This window comes from Arvicanthis niloticus, chromosome 8, assembly GCF_011762505.2.
Source record: "Arvicanthis niloticus isolate mArvNil1 chromosome 8, mArvNil1.pat.X, whole genome shotgun sequence".
Lineage (NCBI taxonomy): Eukaryota > Metazoa > Chordata > Mammalia > Rodentia > Muridae > Arvicanthis > Arvicanthis niloticus.
The window spans coordinates 7,407,444-7,427,331 of NC_047665.1; the positions used below are offsets into that span (position 1 = coordinate 7,407,444).

At 49.6% G+C, this 19,888-nt stretch overlaps 1 protein-coding gene across 1 annotated transcript in view; it reads right to left on the minus strand.

Annotated features, from left to right (window-relative positions):
* Window positions 1–311: 311 nt before the first annotated feature.
* Window positions 312–19,888, minus strand: part of Tgfbi (transforming growth factor beta induced) — a 30,732-nt gene continuing 11,155 nt past the window's right edge. Inside the window, exons 3-17 of the mRNA XM_034510184.3 lie at window positions 16,436–16,500; window positions 14,966–15,126; window positions 14,501–14,665; window positions 14,124–14,270; window positions 12,102–12,243; window positions 9,256–9,468; window positions 8,413–8,550; window positions 7,733–7,878; window positions 6,940–7,076; window positions 6,088–6,218; window positions 3,755–3,879; window positions 2,876–2,978; window positions 2,486–2,565; window positions 1,644–1,668; window positions 312–956 (exon numbers count right to left, since the gene is read on the minus strand). Of these exons, the coding sequence (XP_034366075.1) occupies window positions 916–956; window positions 1,644–1,668; window positions 2,486–2,565; window positions 2,876–2,978; window positions 3,755–3,879; window positions 6,088–6,218; window positions 6,940–7,076; window positions 7,733–7,878; window positions 8,413–8,550; window positions 9,256–9,468; window positions 12,102–12,243; window positions 14,124–14,270; window positions 14,501–14,665; window positions 14,966–15,126; window positions 16,436–16,500 (1,819 nt within the window). The 3' untranslated portion in view covers window positions 312–915. The remainder of the gene's footprint in view (window positions 957–1,643; window positions 1,669–2,485; window positions 2,566–2,875; window positions 2,979–3,754; window positions 3,880–6,087; window positions 6,219–6,939; window positions 7,077–7,732; window positions 7,879–8,412; window positions 8,551–9,255; window positions 9,469–12,101; window positions 12,244–14,123; window positions 14,271–14,500; window positions 14,666–14,965; window positions 15,127–16,435; window positions 16,501–19,888) is intronic.

Here is a 19,888-nt window from a genome sequence, read left to right on the forward strand (position 1 = left end):
AAGCTGTCAAAAGCCCAACCCAAGATGGAGTCTTATCCCTGGAAGGAGTTCCAGGGTAATAAGGGGTACAGTGTTGGGTAATGTGAAAACCGAGGACTCAGGACTAGGTGAAAACATGTCCAACCAGGGCTTAGGTTCACACCATCATAAGCTGTGTGGGCATCCAAGGGCCACTTGCTGGAACTATTCCAAATAACCCCCCTCAGGGGTTCTTGCTGAATGGCTCTTGGGAAAACTTTGGGGATAAAGCAGCTTGCAGGCAGGCGCCAAGGAGCAGAACCCATCCCCAGTACACAGCGAGCACACAGGCATTTGTTTCTTTGGTTTTATTATTACAAATGCACCATGGCTCCAGCACACTCAGGGAATCTGGATTCTACATGTTCTTCATACCCTTTCCTTTCTACCTGGGCAGGGTCATATAGAAGCATCCAAACCATGTGTGGATACAAGACATATTTGACAGAGACAGTTCATCTCGTAGCTTATAGTGATGCCGTTTCTCCAGTGGTACCAGAGCTTTACAGAACCATGCCAGAGCTTTCCAGAATGCCGGACTGCTTGATTCACATTTGTAAGCTCCAAGATGCCATAGCTTCCTTTTTCAAGGCCCTTGGCACAGTCGGGGAATTCCATGCTTTGGAGAGGTCCTTTCTGGAAGTCAGCGTCAAGTTATGACTGCCAGATCTGTGTATTCAGTGGGTTAACAACCATGTTTGGAGGGATCAAAAGCTAAAAAGAACCTTTCTCCCCTTAACCCCTTCCCTACCCATCCAAGGCTCAGATCTCAATATGGTGCAGCCCATGTATGTTGAAGTGTGATATTTGATTTCAAAAACATTCAATGGTCTCTTTGGCAAACTGAGAGAAACTGGCAGGAAGCTGCTGCAGGGCACTCTTCCTTGGTCCTTCCTGCTAATGCTTCATCCTCTCCAGTAACCGCTGATAAACAGGGGCTGAAAATGAGACACATGAAAGCTGGTGAGGTGCAGGTGTCCCACTGTCTGTCTGGGACTCTTATTTAGTCGTTTTGTTGTGGTAGTAGGGAAATGAACCCTGAGCGGCATGCATGCCAGGCAAAGGCAATAGCCACGCCCCCTTTCTACTTCTTAATTATTTATGAGGTCTCACTAGATTGATCAGCTCTGAACACACTCCATAGCCTATCTAGGCCTTCAGCTTGCAATCTTCCTGCCTCCGATTGCCAACAAGTTGGGATTGTGTACCATCAGGCCCAGCTTTAGGATCTCATGGACAGAAGCCACGTGGCCTCCCTCTGCCATGTTCTCCTGCTCATGTACACAGCCGGGGCTTTTGGGGCCTGTAGACTTCCTCATCTTACATCTTGGAGTGATCTCCTCAGTGTGGGTGCCGTGCCAAGCCCTGTGCAGTCTTCCTAGGCTCCCTGAGCCCAAAGTCACACCCACCCTGAGAGGCTGTTACTCTACTATTTTCATGTTACAGAGAGGGAGTAGATTTTCTGTGTCTGACCCCCAGTTTACCCTGCTACTCTGACCTGGAGGCCAGGCTTGTTTTACTGTGTGCCATGTTTTGATCTATACACAACAGATTGCGGGCTTGGGTCTGCTGGGGATGGATGGGGACTCAATAACCCTGATGGGACTGTAAAGCCAGACACTTACCAAGTCGCACAGACCTCTGGGCAGCCTAAGGAACAAAAACCACAAAAACAGGTCAGGATTTCTTTTTTTGTTTTGTTTTTTTCTTCCCTCCTCCTGTCTCTCCCTTTTTCCTTCCCTTCCCCCTGGCTTGTCTGGAACTTGACATAAAGACCAAGCTGGCCTGGCACTTGAGGCAGTCACCTGGAGTGGGACTCTAGGTATGTTATGCTTGCCTGCGGTGTCAGGTTTCTTAGTACATATTGTCCCAGAACCTACACTTGGAGGGGCTTTGCAGTTTACCATGCCCACTTAAAACAAATGCTGAGGTGGGGGGGAGAAGGGGGAAAATTTGAACCCATGGGCTCCTAAGAGCCCCCTCAGGAAGTGGCCCTTGTCTGTAAAACCCCCTTTCAAATGGGGACTTATGTAGAAGGTAGACATCCCTGAGGGACCCTAAGCTAAGCTTCTCCACTGAGACCAGAGTTTAGAGCTGGGGTGTCAGCTGAAGCATCTCCCAAGAGTGAGTTCAGCCCTTCTGGAGGAGATCTCTGTTCAAAAGCGGATTGCCCATGTTAGCACTCCGGCCTCAGGGGTCAGGACTCTAACATGAAACCTCTTCTTTACAAACCAAAGCTTTAGTAAGTTCTAACGGGCTTTGCTTGACACAACTTTACACACACAAAAGTAACCACGAATTGCAGAAGATAGGTTAGCCTTGGAAAACAGAAGGCTAATTCAGACAGACAGGAAAGCCAGGTGGCTACAGCATGGACTCAGGGGGAGCTGCCCCCATCAGCGAGGTGGATTCCAGGGCCACTTTCCTCAGCTGTGGCTCACTGGTTGGGGGGGGGGGGGACACATACCCTAGAATATGCTGATGCCTGTTTGAAGATTTCTAGGGCAGAATCTGCCAGCTCATCCCCTCGTTCTTGTGGTCGGTTGGCTAGAGAGAAAGGAAAACACATGGTCTGCCACCAGCATCTCAATGGACATACAGCTGTGCACTGTCTGCTACCAGTGTCCCCAAGTATACATGTAACATTTGGGCCTTTTCTGCCACCAACATCCACGCAAATATTTGTACTCAGTAATGTCAGAGTTGGGGTAAGACAGCAGGCAATTCAGTAAGAAGTACATTTCAAGTTCTGTAGCACATCATCTTAAAACCACAATTCCTGATTCACTTTTCAGTCAGCGATTGGGAGTCACACTCAGGGGCACCATTCTGTTAGGGCCACATAGTAGGACCTCACCTGGTGGCTGCAGAACAGTGTTGATGGCATAAACCACACCATTTGTGGCCATGATGTCTGTTTCGGCAACAGGCTCCTTATTGACACTCACTACATTGTTTTTCTAAAAGAAGAAACAACCGTTGTTAAATGCAGAACCCACTGGCTCCATTTGCTGGGCTGGCGTCTGCTGACCATGCACCCAGTCGGTGAGAAAGTGGCAGGGCTTCTCCAGTGAGTAGCTGCCCTTGCCTTCCACAGACCTCTTCTGCCTTACATAGGCTCAGCACAGTGCACTTAGCAGGGTTCTTACCCTCACCGCAATGGGGGATAAGGAAGGAGACTGTATCTTAACAGAAATAGGAGCTGAGCTGCAGGAGAGGCCATAAAACCCCTTGAAGCTACTTAGGTGGGAAGGAGCCCTCAGGGTGAATGTTTTCTTGAACAGCCTGTGTGCCTGTGACAGATGGGATCTCAACACCTGGAACAGTCCTGAGAGACCTCCAGTAACCTTAAGTTAAACAGATCTCTCCCAGTCTTCCTCCCATATGTCTTCCCACGCTCCCCTGGGAACTGGTGAGCAGGGGACACCAAAGATCCAGAGAAAGAAACAGAGAGGCACAGCCCACTCCTATCCACATGGGGCCCTGCTGAGTCCATCTGGCTCTTTCCAGGTAGGAACGCTCTGAACAGAGCTCTAAAGCTGAGTGGCACCCAGTGAGAGATGCTCCCAGAGCAGCGTCAGCATGGGAGGACCTCTTAAGATGCAGCTCATGCAACATCTCGGTGAGTGCCTGGGTTTGGGACTGAAGCTGGGGGACAAGATAGGGGACTGCTCTCTGGAGATGAGTAACTACTTCCCACTTTCTAAAGGGCTTCTACACAATCCATATCACTCACCGAGCTGACTTCCAGTTTGTCCCCTTGGAGAGACTTCAGCCGCACCAGAGCCCCAATGCCTCCGCTAACCAGGATTTCATCACCAATGTGATACTTCAGGATGTTGGTAAGTTCCTTGGCGTTTGCTGTAAGATTGTGGAAGGAGACACTGGTAAGCACAAGAGCGGTAACTGGTGAGGTTATAGAACAAGAGAAGACACCTGTGGTTTCTCCAGAACAGGATGACTCGCTGAACAAGCAGAAGTACTCACGAGTACCTACTGTGTATACAGCCCAGGACCTACCATCTGCTTAACTGTGAGCAGATGACCATAGTTGTGACCTGGCCCTGTAGCCAGCAGGCGGCTGGGTTAAGCAGGGCTCTGTGGTGGCTAAGGAGTTAATCCATACTTCTCTCTGTGTATGAGTCATGTTTCCATGAGCTAAATATTTGCCTGGAAAACCGGGGACCTTTCCAGCATCAGCCTCTGGGACCCTTCAACATTTGACGTGGCTCCTGCCGACTATAACACAGTAGTAAAATATTTACACATTATGCCCTCAAGTGCATTTTCAGCTGGAGATAGCTATTTCCTTGAGGGAGAACTTGAAAGATTGAACAGCTGTGCTTTGGAGGAGCCATGGAGCCGATGAGGTCAGGGTTGAGGCAGTTCCCCATACAGAGCCCCTCCTCCACACACCTTCCTGTGTGCACACCACATCCATTTCTCTGCCAACTGGGGCAAGCATCAGTGCCTTTCCTGAGTTACATGAGAGGCGGTACCTAAACTTACCAGCTACCCCCTGGTTTCTGATCCTCCCCAGCCAGCCAAAAGCTTATTTCCCCAGGGCTTAAATGGCTATTCCCAAGACCATGAAACTCAGAGGAAAACTTAAAGCATGTTAGAGAGTTCATCTGGTTATCGACACATCTGTAGAGAGCTAAGGGATACAGCCACGGATACTAAGGAACTTCCTGGCATCTACACAGAAGCTGGTAAGAGATCTCTTCCCACAAAAATTGGCCCAGAGCATGGTGCAAAGAGAAGCCAATCCCCTGGGTCCAGGGCCTCCTGTCCAGGTCTTCAACATCAGGATCATCCGTTCTCCCCCAGGTGCCATTTTGTCTACCCATGGGGACTTTGGGCTGTTTGGGGAACTTTCTCCATACCCCTCCTCCACTCTCACACAACTGAAAATGAGGGAATCTGAGCAGGCACGAGCCACCTGGGGAATATTCTATTCTTACAGGGCTGAGAGAGGAAGGGAAGTTTATGTTCAGTGTGAACTTCTCCCCTCTTCTCAGGAACCTGCGTCAGCACCACAGACACAGGCATTTGCTTGGCAATAAAGAAAATTAAACAGGACACAAATTTAGCTCCTTGCTGACTGAAACCTGAGCCTTCTATTCTTCTGGAAAGGATGCATAAACCGTGTTTGCCCTGAGGCTGGCTACACCACTTCCTCCACACTCCTTTCTTCCTCCCCTAGCTCGACTGTCTGGGAGGGTACACATGCATCAAGCTAAAGCCCATCCCCCATCCCATTTCCCTGTCATTACCAGTATTGATGGAGCGTATGTGTTTTGTCCTGTGTGCGCATTCTATCTGCATCACAGTGAGCCGGGGACTCTCGCCAACCTCATTTTTTTAAAAATGGGGAAACTGAGGCTCAGCAGCTCATCCCTAGCTCACTCACATTCTTAGCTACCACCCTCAGCTAAGTTCCCCAGGGAAGGCGTATTATTTTAAATCTCTGAGGCCATTTAATGCAAGTGAGATCCCCAGTGGAAAGCATACCGCAGGGACTGGATTGATCACCATTGGCCTAATTTCCTTTTGCCTGGCACTGTGCCCAAGGAATTGAAAATGAGATCATCTCTGCCCTCTTACAACCAGGTGAAAGTCAACTGGGCCAAGGAAGGAAGGAAGGAAGGAAGGAAGGAAGGAAGGAAGGAAGGAAGGGAGAAAGGGAGGAAGGGAAGAAGGGAGGGAGAGAAGGAGAGAGGGAGGGAAGAAGGGAGGGAGGGAGGGAGGGAAGAAGGGAGGGAGGGAGGGAGAGAGGGAGGGAGGGAGGCTTTGATACTCAGGGCCCCCTTTGCCATGGGCCTACTATGACTGTAAATGGCTCTGGCTGTTTTCTGTGTCCTTTGTCCAAAATATCCCTGGTTCCTGCCCTCACTCCACCCCATTTTCTGCCATTGTCACCATTTGCTGTCCCCTTAATCCTGCCCACATGTCTACAGTATGGCCTCCACACCAAGTCCCTTTGTAAGACATCACTTGTCTCCTGTGATGGCCTGGAGAGACTGGTTTTTCAGAACAGTGGGGATATCTGCTCAACTTGCTCTTTACCTAAGAGTTTGTTCAGTTCTTCTGGAGGCATGGCCTGAAAGGCTTCATTTGTGGGAGCAAAAACAGTGTAGACCCCTTCCCGGTTGAGGGTCTCCATCAGTCCTGCAGACTGGATAGCGGCCACCAGCATGCTGTAGATAAACACAGAGAAAATGACAGCTTGCTTCCATGCCCTCTCCACGCAGAAGGAAGGTCTGGAGGTCTGTTGTCATCTCTTCACTGGGCATGAATGGCATATGCAGGACAAATGGCCAGAGGGGCTGAAGGGAGAGAAAAGGTGAGAACTGGGTATGGCCGACCCAGAGACTGGTGGAGTCAGTGTCTGCAGAGCGTGGGAGCCTGGGAGGCAGAGGTCCAGCCTCCCAGTCCATGGGCAGGTGGCTCAAGTCAGTGCTAGGGAAACACTTGGCTTGACAGCACTCATTGGAGAACTAGCAAGCTGGAAGTAGAGGGATCAGGGTAAGAAAGCAAAGTGACCTGGTGACTTCAGTTGATGCAGGAAGTGAAAGACATGGTGGGTCCTTAGAGCCCCTTAGCAAACAAAGAGCCAAGACCTGCTCCTGGCAGAGGCAAAGTGTTGAGCTCTGAGGAAAAGATCCCCCAATATATCCTTGTGTTTTAGTGATTACGATGCTTCTTTCCCCTTCCCATGGGAATAAGGATTGTATCTCTAGCAGGATCCCTGCTTCCTAACTTAAGGCATCAAGGATACCCTCATCCTCTCCATACCCAACCACAGATGGTCACAGCAGTGTGTCACTAGCATTAGGTCACCCCTGAGAAGCAGAATAAAAGAGCTGAGATCCAGCATGACTGCTTGGCAGAAGCTTGGCCCCAGGTAAGATCAGTTACCTAAAACGATTGTCCCCCTTTAAGACATCCATAACAGTCCCCATTGGGGGTGTCAGCATCCGGTCCATGGTGAAGAGGGTCCCATACCGTCCCCTCTTGTCATGTGCAGCAATGCAGCTGTTTTCAATGCACAGGCTCTGCACAAAAGAGGGGAAAGAAAGGGAGATGGTTATCCTCTCAGGCAGGGGTCTCCAGACTTGTTTGGAGCCAGTGGGGATGACATCACACACAGAGGTTTCCTCAGGGTAGGCAGAGGGGCTCTGATAAAATTACACAGGAACTCTGTGACAAGGTCAGCATCACAAGGGGTTCATTGACAGAGTTCAAATAGACAGACTAGGAACAGTTGACTGGTTGATTTAACCCATGATGATTTAACCCATGAGTGGTTGATTTTATCAGCCACTGGACACCTTTGGCCAAATGGTCCTGTTTAGTCCCAGACCAAAAGCAATACCACGTTGTTCATCCTATTTGATATGGGAAGGTCTTGGACCAAGGAGAGCTGAGCTTCACAGGGGCAAGCCTAGGAAGACTCCAAGTTTCTGCCCCACTCCCCCCCAGTTCATCCTGCTGAGTCCCAGGCAGCCTGAGCCTTAGTCTCCAACCTGCAGGAAAGGAAGTGTCACCCAGCATCCTGAATACTTTCCAGAAACTGCTTCCCCTTTATTGAAAGCCAGTTCTTACATAAGCTCCTGGCTCTTGAGGACTTTTTTTTTTTTTTTTTTTTTTTTTTTTTTTTTTTTTCAACACACGCCAAAGATGGGGTGTGAATTAGGACCTAAAAACTTACATTTCGATAAACAAAGACTCTCAGTTTTTTGCCACCCAGTGTGTCCAGTGTTTGTCCAGAGTACAAATACTTGGAGGCCAACTGTTCTTTGACCATGTGGTTCAGAAGCAAAGTCTTCATTTGGGCATCAATTCGAGGGACACCATCTGCAAGCAAAGGAATGGACAGATCCAGAGAGATAGGCTCCTGAGATAAGGTGTGTGATGAGAGACACACGTGGAAGAGAGATCATCCCTCCTTGGTTTGGAAATGAAGACAGAAAGTAAGGGTGGCTGTCAAAATCCCTTAACATTCAGCATGTATTAGAGAAAAAAAAATATGTGCAGCTATTGCGAATGCTTGTCATTTTGCCCTCAGAGGAAGGAGTCTTTCTCGCAGTCCCCATGACAGCACCTCAGCTGACCCCTACCCATATACACCAGTGTTGACCCTGCAAACAAATAGCCAAGACCTGCTCCTGGCAGAGGCAAAGTGTTGAGCTCTGAGGAAAAGATCCCCCAATATATTCTTGGCTGTTTCAGATAAACAACGGGGTAGTCCAAAGTTTCTGATAGAATCACATCTGCTTTGGACTATGGTAGGCGGAAGCTTCCAAGGCTGTTGTAAACCAGGGCAGGGCTGCAGGGTTGGGGCAGCTGTCCCAGAGGCAACAGAATAGCAGGGTGCTTTCCCTGTGTTACCTTTGAACACAGAATTCAGAGGGGCCAGGAAGGTCAACTGTTCTTTTCCAGAGAGATGCGAGCTGAGGCCGGCTTGTCTGAGGAGGTCAATGGCAGTGGAGACGTCAGATTCCGCAGCCAGCTCAAGCAGTGTCTTGGCTACAGGAAGAAGAAACAAAGTTCAAAAGGTAACGGGCAGTGTGAATATATTATGGTCTAGAGTGGGACAGACATCTGCGCAAACTTCATCTTGTTAGTCACCAGCCTTCTAAACACAAAAGGAACCAAGCATGTCCCTGTCATCAGAAAACCTAACCTGCAGGGAGGTAGGTGACAGTCACTTGGCTGTTGGAAGCACTGTCCCCTGGCCCCAGAGTGGCTTGGCCAGGACATGTTTGACTCTGAGGAGGAGGCAGCATGGCCTGTGTGGTTGTTTCTGAAGATACTTCTGTATGAAGAGATTGTTCTCTTTCCTTAGAGACTCCTACTCTCAGGCTGAATGGAAACTAAAGTCCATCCTGGTATCTTCCCTGGGTTGGTGGCCTTTGGTGGCCTAAGGAAAGCAAATGCTCTGACATCAGCAATGGCCCTTTGTGTCCAACCACGGCATGCAAAACTGGAAAGGGCTCTAAGATGGTGTCTCCTGATTACCTTAAGACAGTGACCCGTGCCTAGACCCTATATTGGAAATATAAGACTTCATATCTCTCACAGCCTTTGGGTTCACAGAAGGCACAGGGCTGTGTGCCGTACCAAGGACAGGAAGTGGCCCCAAAAGATTGCTGAATACCCTTGGCCCTGTCACAGGGGTTCCAGAAGGGAGAGGAAGCTGGGCAGGACAGAGGACCCTCAAGGCCAACCTACCTGAATCTGGGATAAGCAGCTCATCAATAAAATGAATGACACCATTGGTGGCCAGAATGTCTTTGTTGGAGATGACAGCTTTCCCGTTGATGGTGAGCATGTCCCCACTGCAGCCCACCTCCAGCGTGGTACCCTCCAGGGTCTCCATGGACATTCCAGCGACGATGGCCTCAGCACACATGGCTGACTTCAGGATATGGTTGTTTAGAAGGTCTGTGGCAAAAGAGGATACAGGTCTAGAGCCTGCTGTGGTCTGACACGGGGGCATTTGGACAGCTCCCAGTCTGCTCATGGCCTAGAATTTTGCTGGAGTACCACAGGGCCCACGTCCTCATCTCTTGCCTCCCACCACCTAAAACCACTGGGACTCTGCGGTCAGACTGCCTGAGTTTGAACCCCATGGCTACTGACCAGCTGTGGGATCCTGGGCCAGCCACTTAGCCTCCTTGACCAGAAATGAAAACCTCTCCTCAACAGAGATGCTCTAGCCATTAGCTCATGAGCACTGGGATTCAGGGTGAATTCTCCTAATGGGTCGGGGAGAAGGGGAAAGCTCCAGTAGACCCACTGTGCGTCTTTGAAGTCTTAGGCCTTAATAAGACATTGATAATATAAATAATATAAGTATATTATTTATACTATCAATATAAATATATTAATAATATAAATAATATGCTTATATTATTTATATTATCAGGAGATAATATAAATTACCCTGAAGGATAGCTGTACAATTCTTTTTGCTCAAAGCAGGAGCCTGCCCTGTGCTGCTATAGCTACAGACTTGGAGAAGGTTGAGGTCTCCATCAACAGACTTAGATGTCTTGTTGGATCTGTCTTAGTGCCTGAGTGAACGCTGCTCACTCATCTGTCTGGGTGCTACTTTGGAGGTGTGTACTGGGGTACTCAGAAGCTGAAGCCTCCCCACCACACCCTAGCAGGTTCTCAGGTATTTTGACCTCTGTACAGAGGAAGCAGCAAGGTCCAGTCACCACTGGACCTTGCCCCACCCCACCCTGAGCTCACAGGTTCTCAGACTGCTGCTCTCAGACGTTGTCGACAAGGTCCTTTGTCTCAGCTTCACCACATCATTGAGTGTGGGAACCAAAACTGCCCTGTCACAGTTAGGAGGAAGCTCTGAGGCTGGCAGAGGCCTCAGGAGGCTGGAAAGACTCTAAAAGCCAGTACTGATCTAACTGTCAGTAGAGGATGAACAGACTATGGAGCCAAGCATGGTGGTATGTTTGTAATCCCAGCACTCAGAGGCAAAATGTCCTTGAATTTAAGGCTAGCCTGGACTACATAGTGAGCCCTGTCTTAAAACAACAAGATGACCTGATGGGAATGAGTCCTTTGGGGGATAATGCTTCTTAGAGAAATAAACTGAACTCCTAGGGTGGATTAGGGGTGAGAAGGACAGGACCAGAATCCAGGCTTCAAATGAGATATGGCAGCCCGGGCCTGCTTCCTGCCTGTCTGCCAACCACCTAGAGACAAAACAGGGCACTTTTGATGTAGACCCCAACCGTCTTCCTTCAGGACCGTAGCTATAGCAGCAGAAGGTGGTCTCCTGCTGAGAGTAAACTGGCCATTGCTTAGAAGAAGCAGATAATCAAAAGGCCTTCTCGTAATGAGTTCTGATATCAATGATTATAAAAAAATGTGCCCTGTACAAAAGATCTTTTAATGCATGTTGTAGTTTGGATGCTGTCTGTTAAAGGCACAAGCTTTTAACAATGTTAAAAGGTAAAGCCAGGGTGAGGCCTTTAGGTCATTTAGTGTCCAACGTCCCCTCCCCTCCCCCAAAGCCACAGGTTTGAAAGCCATGGGGCCAAGAGATAGATAACAAGTCTAAAGTGATCATGAGACAACACGTCTAAGACCATGAGCCAAAAGAAGCCTTTTCTTTTCCTAATCTGGTTATTTCTGGTACATGTGCTGGGATGCAGCCCACACCTCTTCCAGGAAGCTTCCTAGACCTTAAGGCTATGGACTCCAACTCTGCCCACCCCATCACTGAACCCACTGGATCATCTCAACGGCCTGTTTGAAGCCTGCTGCCCTCCCAGGCTCTAACTTCCTCAATGACACACTGGGGCCCCGGCTCCCAGCCTGGAACAGGCATTTTTGAAGGACCCTTCTTGTCTAGGCACAGATGCCATCTGTGCTTTCTGAAGTATCTCTTTCTTCCCATATCTGGGAAAGGTCTCTCTAACCCATTAGGCATCTTACATGGCACAGTGCCAATGTAGGTTTAAATGAAGTCATACCTAGTGACATTTGGGAGGAAAAATGTAAGTGGGGTGCACTGACCAGGGTCTAGGGGTTCACTAGGCAGCTTGGTACTAGTGATCCTTCAGAAGCCCTAGAATTAAAGAGGGTGAGGTGAAAGAAGGGTGCCCCTCACCACCCCCAATCTACCTTCCAGGCTTAACTTAAGAGCTGAGCTGAAAGACGGAACCAGCAATGGAAATCAACCGACCATTGATTCCTATTATCTTTGGTTACCCATGAGGCCTCTGGCCAGACATAGGAAGATCTAAAAGGTCACCATAGTGATTCCTCTTGAAGGACGCCATCGCCAGCCACCCACACCCGACTCATCTAAGCTCTTTAAGCATCCTATCCACCTGACCGTTTTGGCCACTCTAGTTTTGTTTTCTTAATTTGACCAGGGTCAGCTGGGGACTCCTAGTACTGGCTCTGCTTGGCTTCTACAGAGAGATGGCCATTGGGTGTATCACAAACCAGGGTTGTAGTGGACATTCTGAAACTTGTGGCATTACTGTAGGCCAGTGCTTACATGGGCCGCTCCAAAAAAACAGCAAGGAGCTGAGTGTGCTCACCTCTCAAGGCCTCCGGGTCACCCAGGATCCGGTTCAAGGTCTCAGCAGGAATCTTCTCAAAGGCCTCATTGGTTGGAGCCAAGAGTGTAAACTGGCCGTCACCCTCCAGCACGGTATTGAGTCCTGATGCAGCCACGGCGGCCTGTGTAGAGAAGCGAGGATAAACCTTCCTAGGCTCACCTGGCAAGATGCACACATCCTGGCTATGCCTCCCCTGGGGACTCGAGACACTTAGAGAAATCCCAAGTGCATAGAAGCCTGGCTGAAGGTCTATCTTACCATGGGCTCCACAAGCCCTGGTCTGTGCTCTAGCAGAACTGGCCATCTTTCACGTGTGGATGACTTCACTCCTCCCTGACTCTGGACCTCTATCCTTGTAGCTCCTCCTGCCTCTCTTCCTCTTTCTTTTCTTCCTGGACTCCTATTCCTTCAAACCTTGACCAATATGCCACTCCTCTTGGCACAGGTCCCCAGATGAAAGTCACCCTGACTGTCATGTCTCCCAGCTGTAATCTCACGGTTAGCAGAGAACTCTCATGAATGATTATACAGTGTAGACATCATGTGCCTCAGGGCTACATGAGGCTGTGGAGAACAATATCCTAATAGGCCAAGGTGCTTCTCATTGCTCACTGACAGAGAGGCTCCTCCTGGTTAGTAAGGCCTGCAGGATATTCAGTCCATGCGCTCCCTCCATGCTTCCTACAGAAAGCAGAACTTCTGCAGTGAGGTGGAGCAATGTGGGCGGTTCTCTTCTCTCAGGCCTCTCAACCCAAAGCATCTTTTTAAAAGAAGTCTTCCCTGGTCATCTCTCCTGGGCTACACTGGCCCATTCCTCCTGGGCTACACTGGTCATCCCTCCTGGGTTACACTGGGCTATACTGGGCTACACTGGTCATCCCTCCTGGGTCACAGTGGGCTATACTGGGCTACACTGGTCATCCCTCCTGCACTACACTGGCCACCATTCTTTTGCTCACTCCCCCAAGCTCATCTCGCTGTCCTGCCTTGTTCAAGTCTCATCTGTCCCCCCAGAAAGAATGGTAGCCACTTTGTTCACTCTGACTCCTGGCACCTGGACTTTGGGAGTGACAGGGTTTAAGATGCATGTGTTGGAAGGAAAAAGATGGGTATTAGGGAGTGCCAAAGCGGAATCAAAAAGAGGAAATTTTTCTCCTATCAATTTCAGCTGTAAGGGGAAGTTCCTCAATAGGACCTGGTGCTGAAAATGAAAGTCTGTGCTGTCAGCTTTGGGGTAACATTCCCTTGCAGATCCAGAGAAAGGCAGGGAAAAGCACCTCAAAAACCAGACTCCCTGGGGAGGGGGGGGCTGAGCCAGCTAAGAGCACTCCCCAGATGCCAAGGACCCTCTGTGCCCATGCCCAAGTGTTTGTCTCTGTGTTGGAGATCTCCAGGGCGGGGCTGCTCACTCCCACTTATGTACTTTGTGGTTAGGAATCAGACAAAACCCTGACAGGGCAGCCTGTGCCCACTTCCTCGTGTGTGGCCAGTGCCAACAGGAAGCACTTTCCAGTTGCTGGACATACGCCTTTGGTCTGAGGACAGTCAGCATCCAGCTACAGAGGCTAGTCAGAGCCTCCACTGCTGAGTCCACACAGGCAGCTTCTCCGCTAGGTCTATGTTCCAAAGAAATATGGGTGTAAGGACCTGTGGTCTTAGAAGCACCATGCTGGCTGACAAGCCATTGTTGTAGTTAGTGTTCTTTGTGGGAAGGAACATCAGAGAGGAGACCCTCACACTGCTGGACTTCAGTTTAGCCCCAAGGTTCAGCAGACTCTGTCTCTACCGTAACACTGCTGGATTATCCAGAAGAGCCAAGGAAAGGAAAGCTTTATAACAGGCATTTCTCAGGGTCTGTCCAGCCTGGTGCTCTTTAGAGTCTTCTCCACATAACCACACTTGGGACATCCTCATGTCCTTCTGCAGAAGACACCCTGGCAGGCACCTTCTGGGAGGCCATGTGTCCCCAGCCTAAGCCTCTATTCAAAAACAGTCCCTTACCCGAAGTGTCTCAAAGGTGTCCTCGATCTCAATGATCTGCTGGATGTTGTTGGTAACGGTGGAAATGACCTTATCAATGAGATGTACCACGCCATTGGTCGCATGGTGGTCAGCCTTCAGCAGCCGGGCACAGTTAACAGTTACAATCTGCCAGAGGAGAAGCAAGGTTGAGCGGGTAAGACAAGATGTTTCCAGGAGGGGGGAGAGCAGGTACACAGCTAGAAGCAGAATGTCTGTGGAGAACACCCAGGAGGCAAAGGCTGGCCTATGGTTTATCAAATCACAGGACAGAACCCTGGAAAGCAACACCCCAGATGGGCCAGGGTTGGGCTTGCTGTAGATGGAGGACAGTGCTGGGTAACTGGGGATGCCCCTACCCCATTGGGATAGTGATGGATCTGGATGTTGGAATTCTGGTACATGGAGGTGAGAGCCATGCCATGCTTGAGCTCATCGGTCAGGACCCGCCTGTCCACCATGTGGTAGCGGAGTGCATTGAGCAGCTCAATGTTGACGTTGCTCACCAGCGAGTCCAGCACTTCCTAGAAAGAAAGGACATAGCCGTTAAGAGGCAGCAGCCCTGTGCTCAAGGGAGAGCCCCTGCCCCAAGTAGACCCAGGTCCCTCATCCCTCTTCTATGAAGGAGTCCTCCTTTAGTGAGCCTCTGTGGGAGGTTGAGGGGCACTGGAAGGCACCTAGGGAGGCCTGCTTTCGCTTTCCCTGGGGAGGGGGGATGTTAGGGGAAAGAATGTCCAACACAGCAGAAAGTCACTACAGAATTGCACTGTGTGCCCAGGCCTCAGTGGTTCCCAGCAATCCCAGGGGCAGAAGGCTCCTCTCACCGCAGGCAAGGAAGCCCAGGCCTCGTTGCTAGGGGCGAAGATGGTGAAGCTGCCGGGTCCCTCCATCTCAGGCCTCAGCTTTTCTGTGCGGTCTGTGTACAGTTGTGTAGTGGTCGATCCCACAACTCCCATGGTCTCGTACAGATTTGAGAGTGGAAGAGCTGCAGAGGCAGAGGACAGAGGGACAGGCGTGAGTCCATCCCAGACACACGCCTGCCTTTAATTCTCGGTCAGGAATGACAGTGGGCGCAACTGCTGAAAAAGGAGGGGGAAGTGGGAGGAAACCCAGACACCTGTTGATGGACGCTTAAAACTCACATGCTTCTTAAAACAGCAGGAGCCAAACGCCTCCCCACAGCCTGACGGGTAATCTCTAAATGTCTAATTGCTTTAAGCACAGCAGAGGAGAGCGTTTTTTTGCTTCTGTGCATTTAGATAAAGTGAGTGGAGACAGGTAGGAGATTACACACCCTTGTAAAGATTTCCCTAACAGCTTTGTTAGAAAGAAGGAGCTGAGAGTCTTCTAGGTCTTTGTGTATTTTCTGAGATCTGACCTCAGAGACAGCAATCTGAAGGGCTTTCTGAGACACACTCACTATATAGCCCCAGGCTGGCCTTCAGGCCCTGGTGATCCTCCTGACTCAGCTCCCTGAGAGCTGGGATAACAGACATGTGCTACCATACACAGACTAACATTAGTATTTAAATAACTCGAAACCGTCACCTCAGAGTTAAGTCCTCAGTCGAGGCCAATGTCCTATTCCACTTTATGTTGTCACTTGCCCTTCTGCTTGGGGCTGCAACACCATGGCCCCGGGCAATGATAACCATGTTGTCATAATCTCAACACTAAATCAAATTGCTTTGTCATTTAAATTTCTGTTCCTATCTGAATCTTAAAACTACCTTGAATTTCAAAGCTAAAACAAAACATAAAGCCTGCTTAACTGTGTGCAGCCCTGAAGGTGCTGGTAAAAGTCACAGGTATCATGCCATTTTTGTGGGTTCTGTGGGTTCTTTGTTGCCTGTGGGTAAGCCCATCTAGCCTGCTGCTGTCTTTGAGCTGTACTCCAGAGACCATGTTCTCCTGTCTGAGCCCCAGCAGGGCTAAGGGCAACTGACAGGCTAACAGGCTAGCCTTGTTGGGTGCTCTGAGAATCACCACCGGAACTGATGACAAGGCCAGAGCCTGCAGCCACTGGGAAGAGGCCAGGCAGACTGGCGTGGGCTTTTCTCTACTGTTCAATGAGGGTCATGAGTAACACAGGAGAGAGACTCTTGCATCTTCCATCCTCTGCCGCCTCATGTCCCCAGTGTGCACATGGGAAGGATAACTCAACCTCATGCTCCCCATCAGGCTTGACTCCGTCCCTTTTGCATGGCTCTTGTTCCTTCTTCCTTCTTCCTTCTTCCTTCTCCTCCTCCTCCTGCTCTTCTATCTCACCCACAGGCAACACTGGGCTCACTCACCTGCTGGGCAGCCTTTCTCTCCTGGGACCTTTTCATATCCAGGACAGCACTCATAGCTGATGACTCTGTAAAGAGAGACAAGGGGATGTCAGACAGCATTCCACTCTTCCTTTCCAATGCTCTCCCGGCAGAAAGACTGCCAGGCGGACAGAAGGCGGGCATCAGGCATAGAATCCTTCCCCAGGAAGCATGTGTTCCGTCATGACCGTATTGATCAGTGGTCAGCAGATTCTCACTCCCCAGCCTTGTAGAAGGTTTCTTGATGGTTGCCATCACCATCAGCCAAACCAACAGGGAAACCAGGCAGAGGCAGCACCCTCAACAGCACAATCAGATACTAACTCCCCAGAACCCATCTCCAACAACCATGTGCAGGAAACCCAGTGGATGGTGCTGCAAGAAAGGAAAGGGGAAACTAGAGTCCTGTGTGGCTTCTAGCTCTGAGCTTCCCTCACCCCTGTGACTCCGCCCCTTCTCTGGGTCTCCACAACCCCCTATGTAAAATGCTTGGAAGCAGGGTGGAGGCTCTCTCTGTCTCTCTCCTACTGATTCAGTATTTGATTTAATAACCTGAAAGTCAGAGTATGGGCCATCTTTGTGTTCTCTCAGTTTTTAGAAATCAGATTTCAAATGAGAACTGATTACCTCTTAATGGAGACACCTGTTTTGCTATTTATTCACATTAAAAACTTACTGAAAACATGTTTATGATTTCAAACTTAAATTATCTTAGTGGTTATTTACAAACTATCCCCCATCCCCCTTCATCTTCAACCTTTCCATTGTCCTTCCGGGGGACAGCCAATGGCCCCAATCTGCAAGATCCTCTGAATTTGGATAAACACAAGATGTGCAGGACCCTTTAAAATCCTTTGTTGAGAAAACTAAAGATTGTCTGCTCCCCTCCCTCCAAGGAACCCATCAAGGGACACTGTGTGGACATCACAAAACAAGCTTCAGTCAGCCTGGTAGAAGCCTCAAAGTCAGGAGTTTCAAATAACATTGCAGCCAAAGTATCCCGAGCGAGCCTGTGCTGAAGGCTGCCCACAGGTGCACACAGTCCTCAGCTGCCTCCCACCCTCCCCCCTTCCCCAAGGCCTGGAGCCAAATGCAAACAACCCAGTCTCCCCCTTTCTTTCTCATACAAGAGATTTGCAGTCTTGCTCTTGCAGGAATGACATCATTAGAAAAGACGCAGGCAGCCAGGGAAGAAATGTGGCCCTGGGGTAGGGGTGCCGAGGAGGCTGGGGGCTGTACAGGAACGTGTCTGGGGCTTATGAATTCATTTGGAATTGGTTCAGGAAAAACTTAGTTAAGTGAAGATGAAGCCTGGTGCATCTGGTACCTAGGGGATGCCTCAGGTTCTCAGACGACCTCCAGGGAAGTACAGGGGTCACATGACATAACCCCCCCCCCCCCCCCCGCCCAAGATGGAGGAACAACAAGCCTTTCATTTTTATGTGCTCAGCTTTCTTCACCTTCTGGCTTCCTCGTCCGCAGGGTACCTCCTCCCATCTGCTCCTTCTTATCTCAAATCCCAGTACTTAAAGAACTAAACAGGCTATGTTGGTCAGGGCTGACACTGCAGTTAAGATGAGTCTTACTGTGTCATCTCTGCTGCTGAGGAACTTGCCCAGGCAGAGTGATTAGGAGGTGTGGTCCATCTGAGGAGACTCACCTTGGGTATCTACAGGGGTACCCTGGGAAACCTACTTCTCTTTGTGGTCTCCGTTTTCTGGCCCACAGAGTAAAGCACGACTAAACTAACTGGTCTATGATGCTCCTTCAGCCTCAGTGTAATCCTTCCAGTGAATTGAAGGACACCAAAGGGCAAAGAAACATGCTCAAAGGAAAGCAGAAAGCCAACTGCCATCCCAGCTAAGCCTAGGGAGCTCCAAAGCCTCAAGCCTAGCCTAGAGCACCCGGACCAACCCTCACTGCTGCCCCATACACACACATACACAGCATTCCAGGCTTTCTCTGATAAATACGGAGCCTGGTTGGCAAGATTGCTCCGCAGGCACATGCTGCCAAGCCTGGGTCCAATCCTCACGGCTTATATGGAAGAGAGAACAGATGCCAATGGGCTGCCCTCTGGTCTCTGGATGAGTATTTGCACATGCACAAACAAGCACACATGTGCATGCATACACACACATGCATGCACGCACTCGCATGAGCACCTCACACACAATAAATAAGTAAATAAATGTAAAAAAATTGTTATAAGGTCTATGGCTGGAGCTGGGGAGGTGGAATGAGGTAAAACCTCCACACCCACTTTGTCCTTTCCCGAAGTGCCGGAGTGTGGTTCCATGGCATTAGAGACGCATTTGGGAAAACTGTCCTGCCCACCAGCTTCTTTCTGGGCCTCTTTGCATACACGGCTGCTTCATGTTTCCATGGCTTGGAGTTCCCAGCTACACTCCCCAAAGACTTTGCTCCCACAAATATTAGTTTCTGAGTTCTATTTTCCCCCAAACTAAAGGACGACGGAGCAGCTTAGGTGGCCTCACTGGGATTTCAGTGAAGATGAAAGAAAACAAACTCCCCACAGTGTATGTGTACGTGTATACATTTGTGTACATGTATACATGTGTGTACATGTGTCCATGCATACATGTGTGTGCATGTGTGTACACATGTGTATGTGTATACATGTGTGTGCATGTGTGTACACATGTGTATGTGTGTGTACATGTGTGTACATGTGTGTATGTGTATAAGTGTGTACATGTGTATATATACATGTGTGCACATGTATGTACATGTGTGTTTACATGTGCATGCATGTGTGTACATGTGTATGTGTGTGCATGTATGTGTATGTGTGTGCATGTATATGTATGTGTAGGAGAAGAACAGAGCTGAGCATGTAGAGAACTTGAAAGCTGGGAGAATGATGAGAAACAGACAGATCCAATCAGAACAGGCTCAGAAAGACAAATCAACTTATCATGGAGTCAGACAGCCAGCTGTTGGGGTCTGATGGGCCTAGGGGTCCGTGAGACCCTAGATAGGTGGGACATCCCTAGGGCTTTTTCCCAATTTCATCAAAGACAGTTCTTTGATCACTGCCCTTGACCATGCACACATCTGGAAGAAGCAGACAGATTTGGTGTTGTCTCCTGTGTGCTTAAGGATGAGTTTCTAGTGGACTCCCTGTGCCTGGCCCTCACAGGGGCTTGACAGTACCATCTGTCATGCATGGATGGCTTCTATACCACCCTCCTTACTGAGACTCCAGTCTTCAGGGCTGTAAATCTTCCCCGGCCAGGGGCTTTCTGCTAAGTGACCAAGCACAGCTCTTTGCTGGAAAGCCTTTTCGAATCCTCTTGCTCTGGAGACCTCTCCTTCCAGGCATCTCTCTAGGGGTATAGCTATAGGCTACACCTTCCATTTGAGGACATCAGCTGAGATGGCTCTGTGGTTGACAGAGCTCCTAGCTCCTAG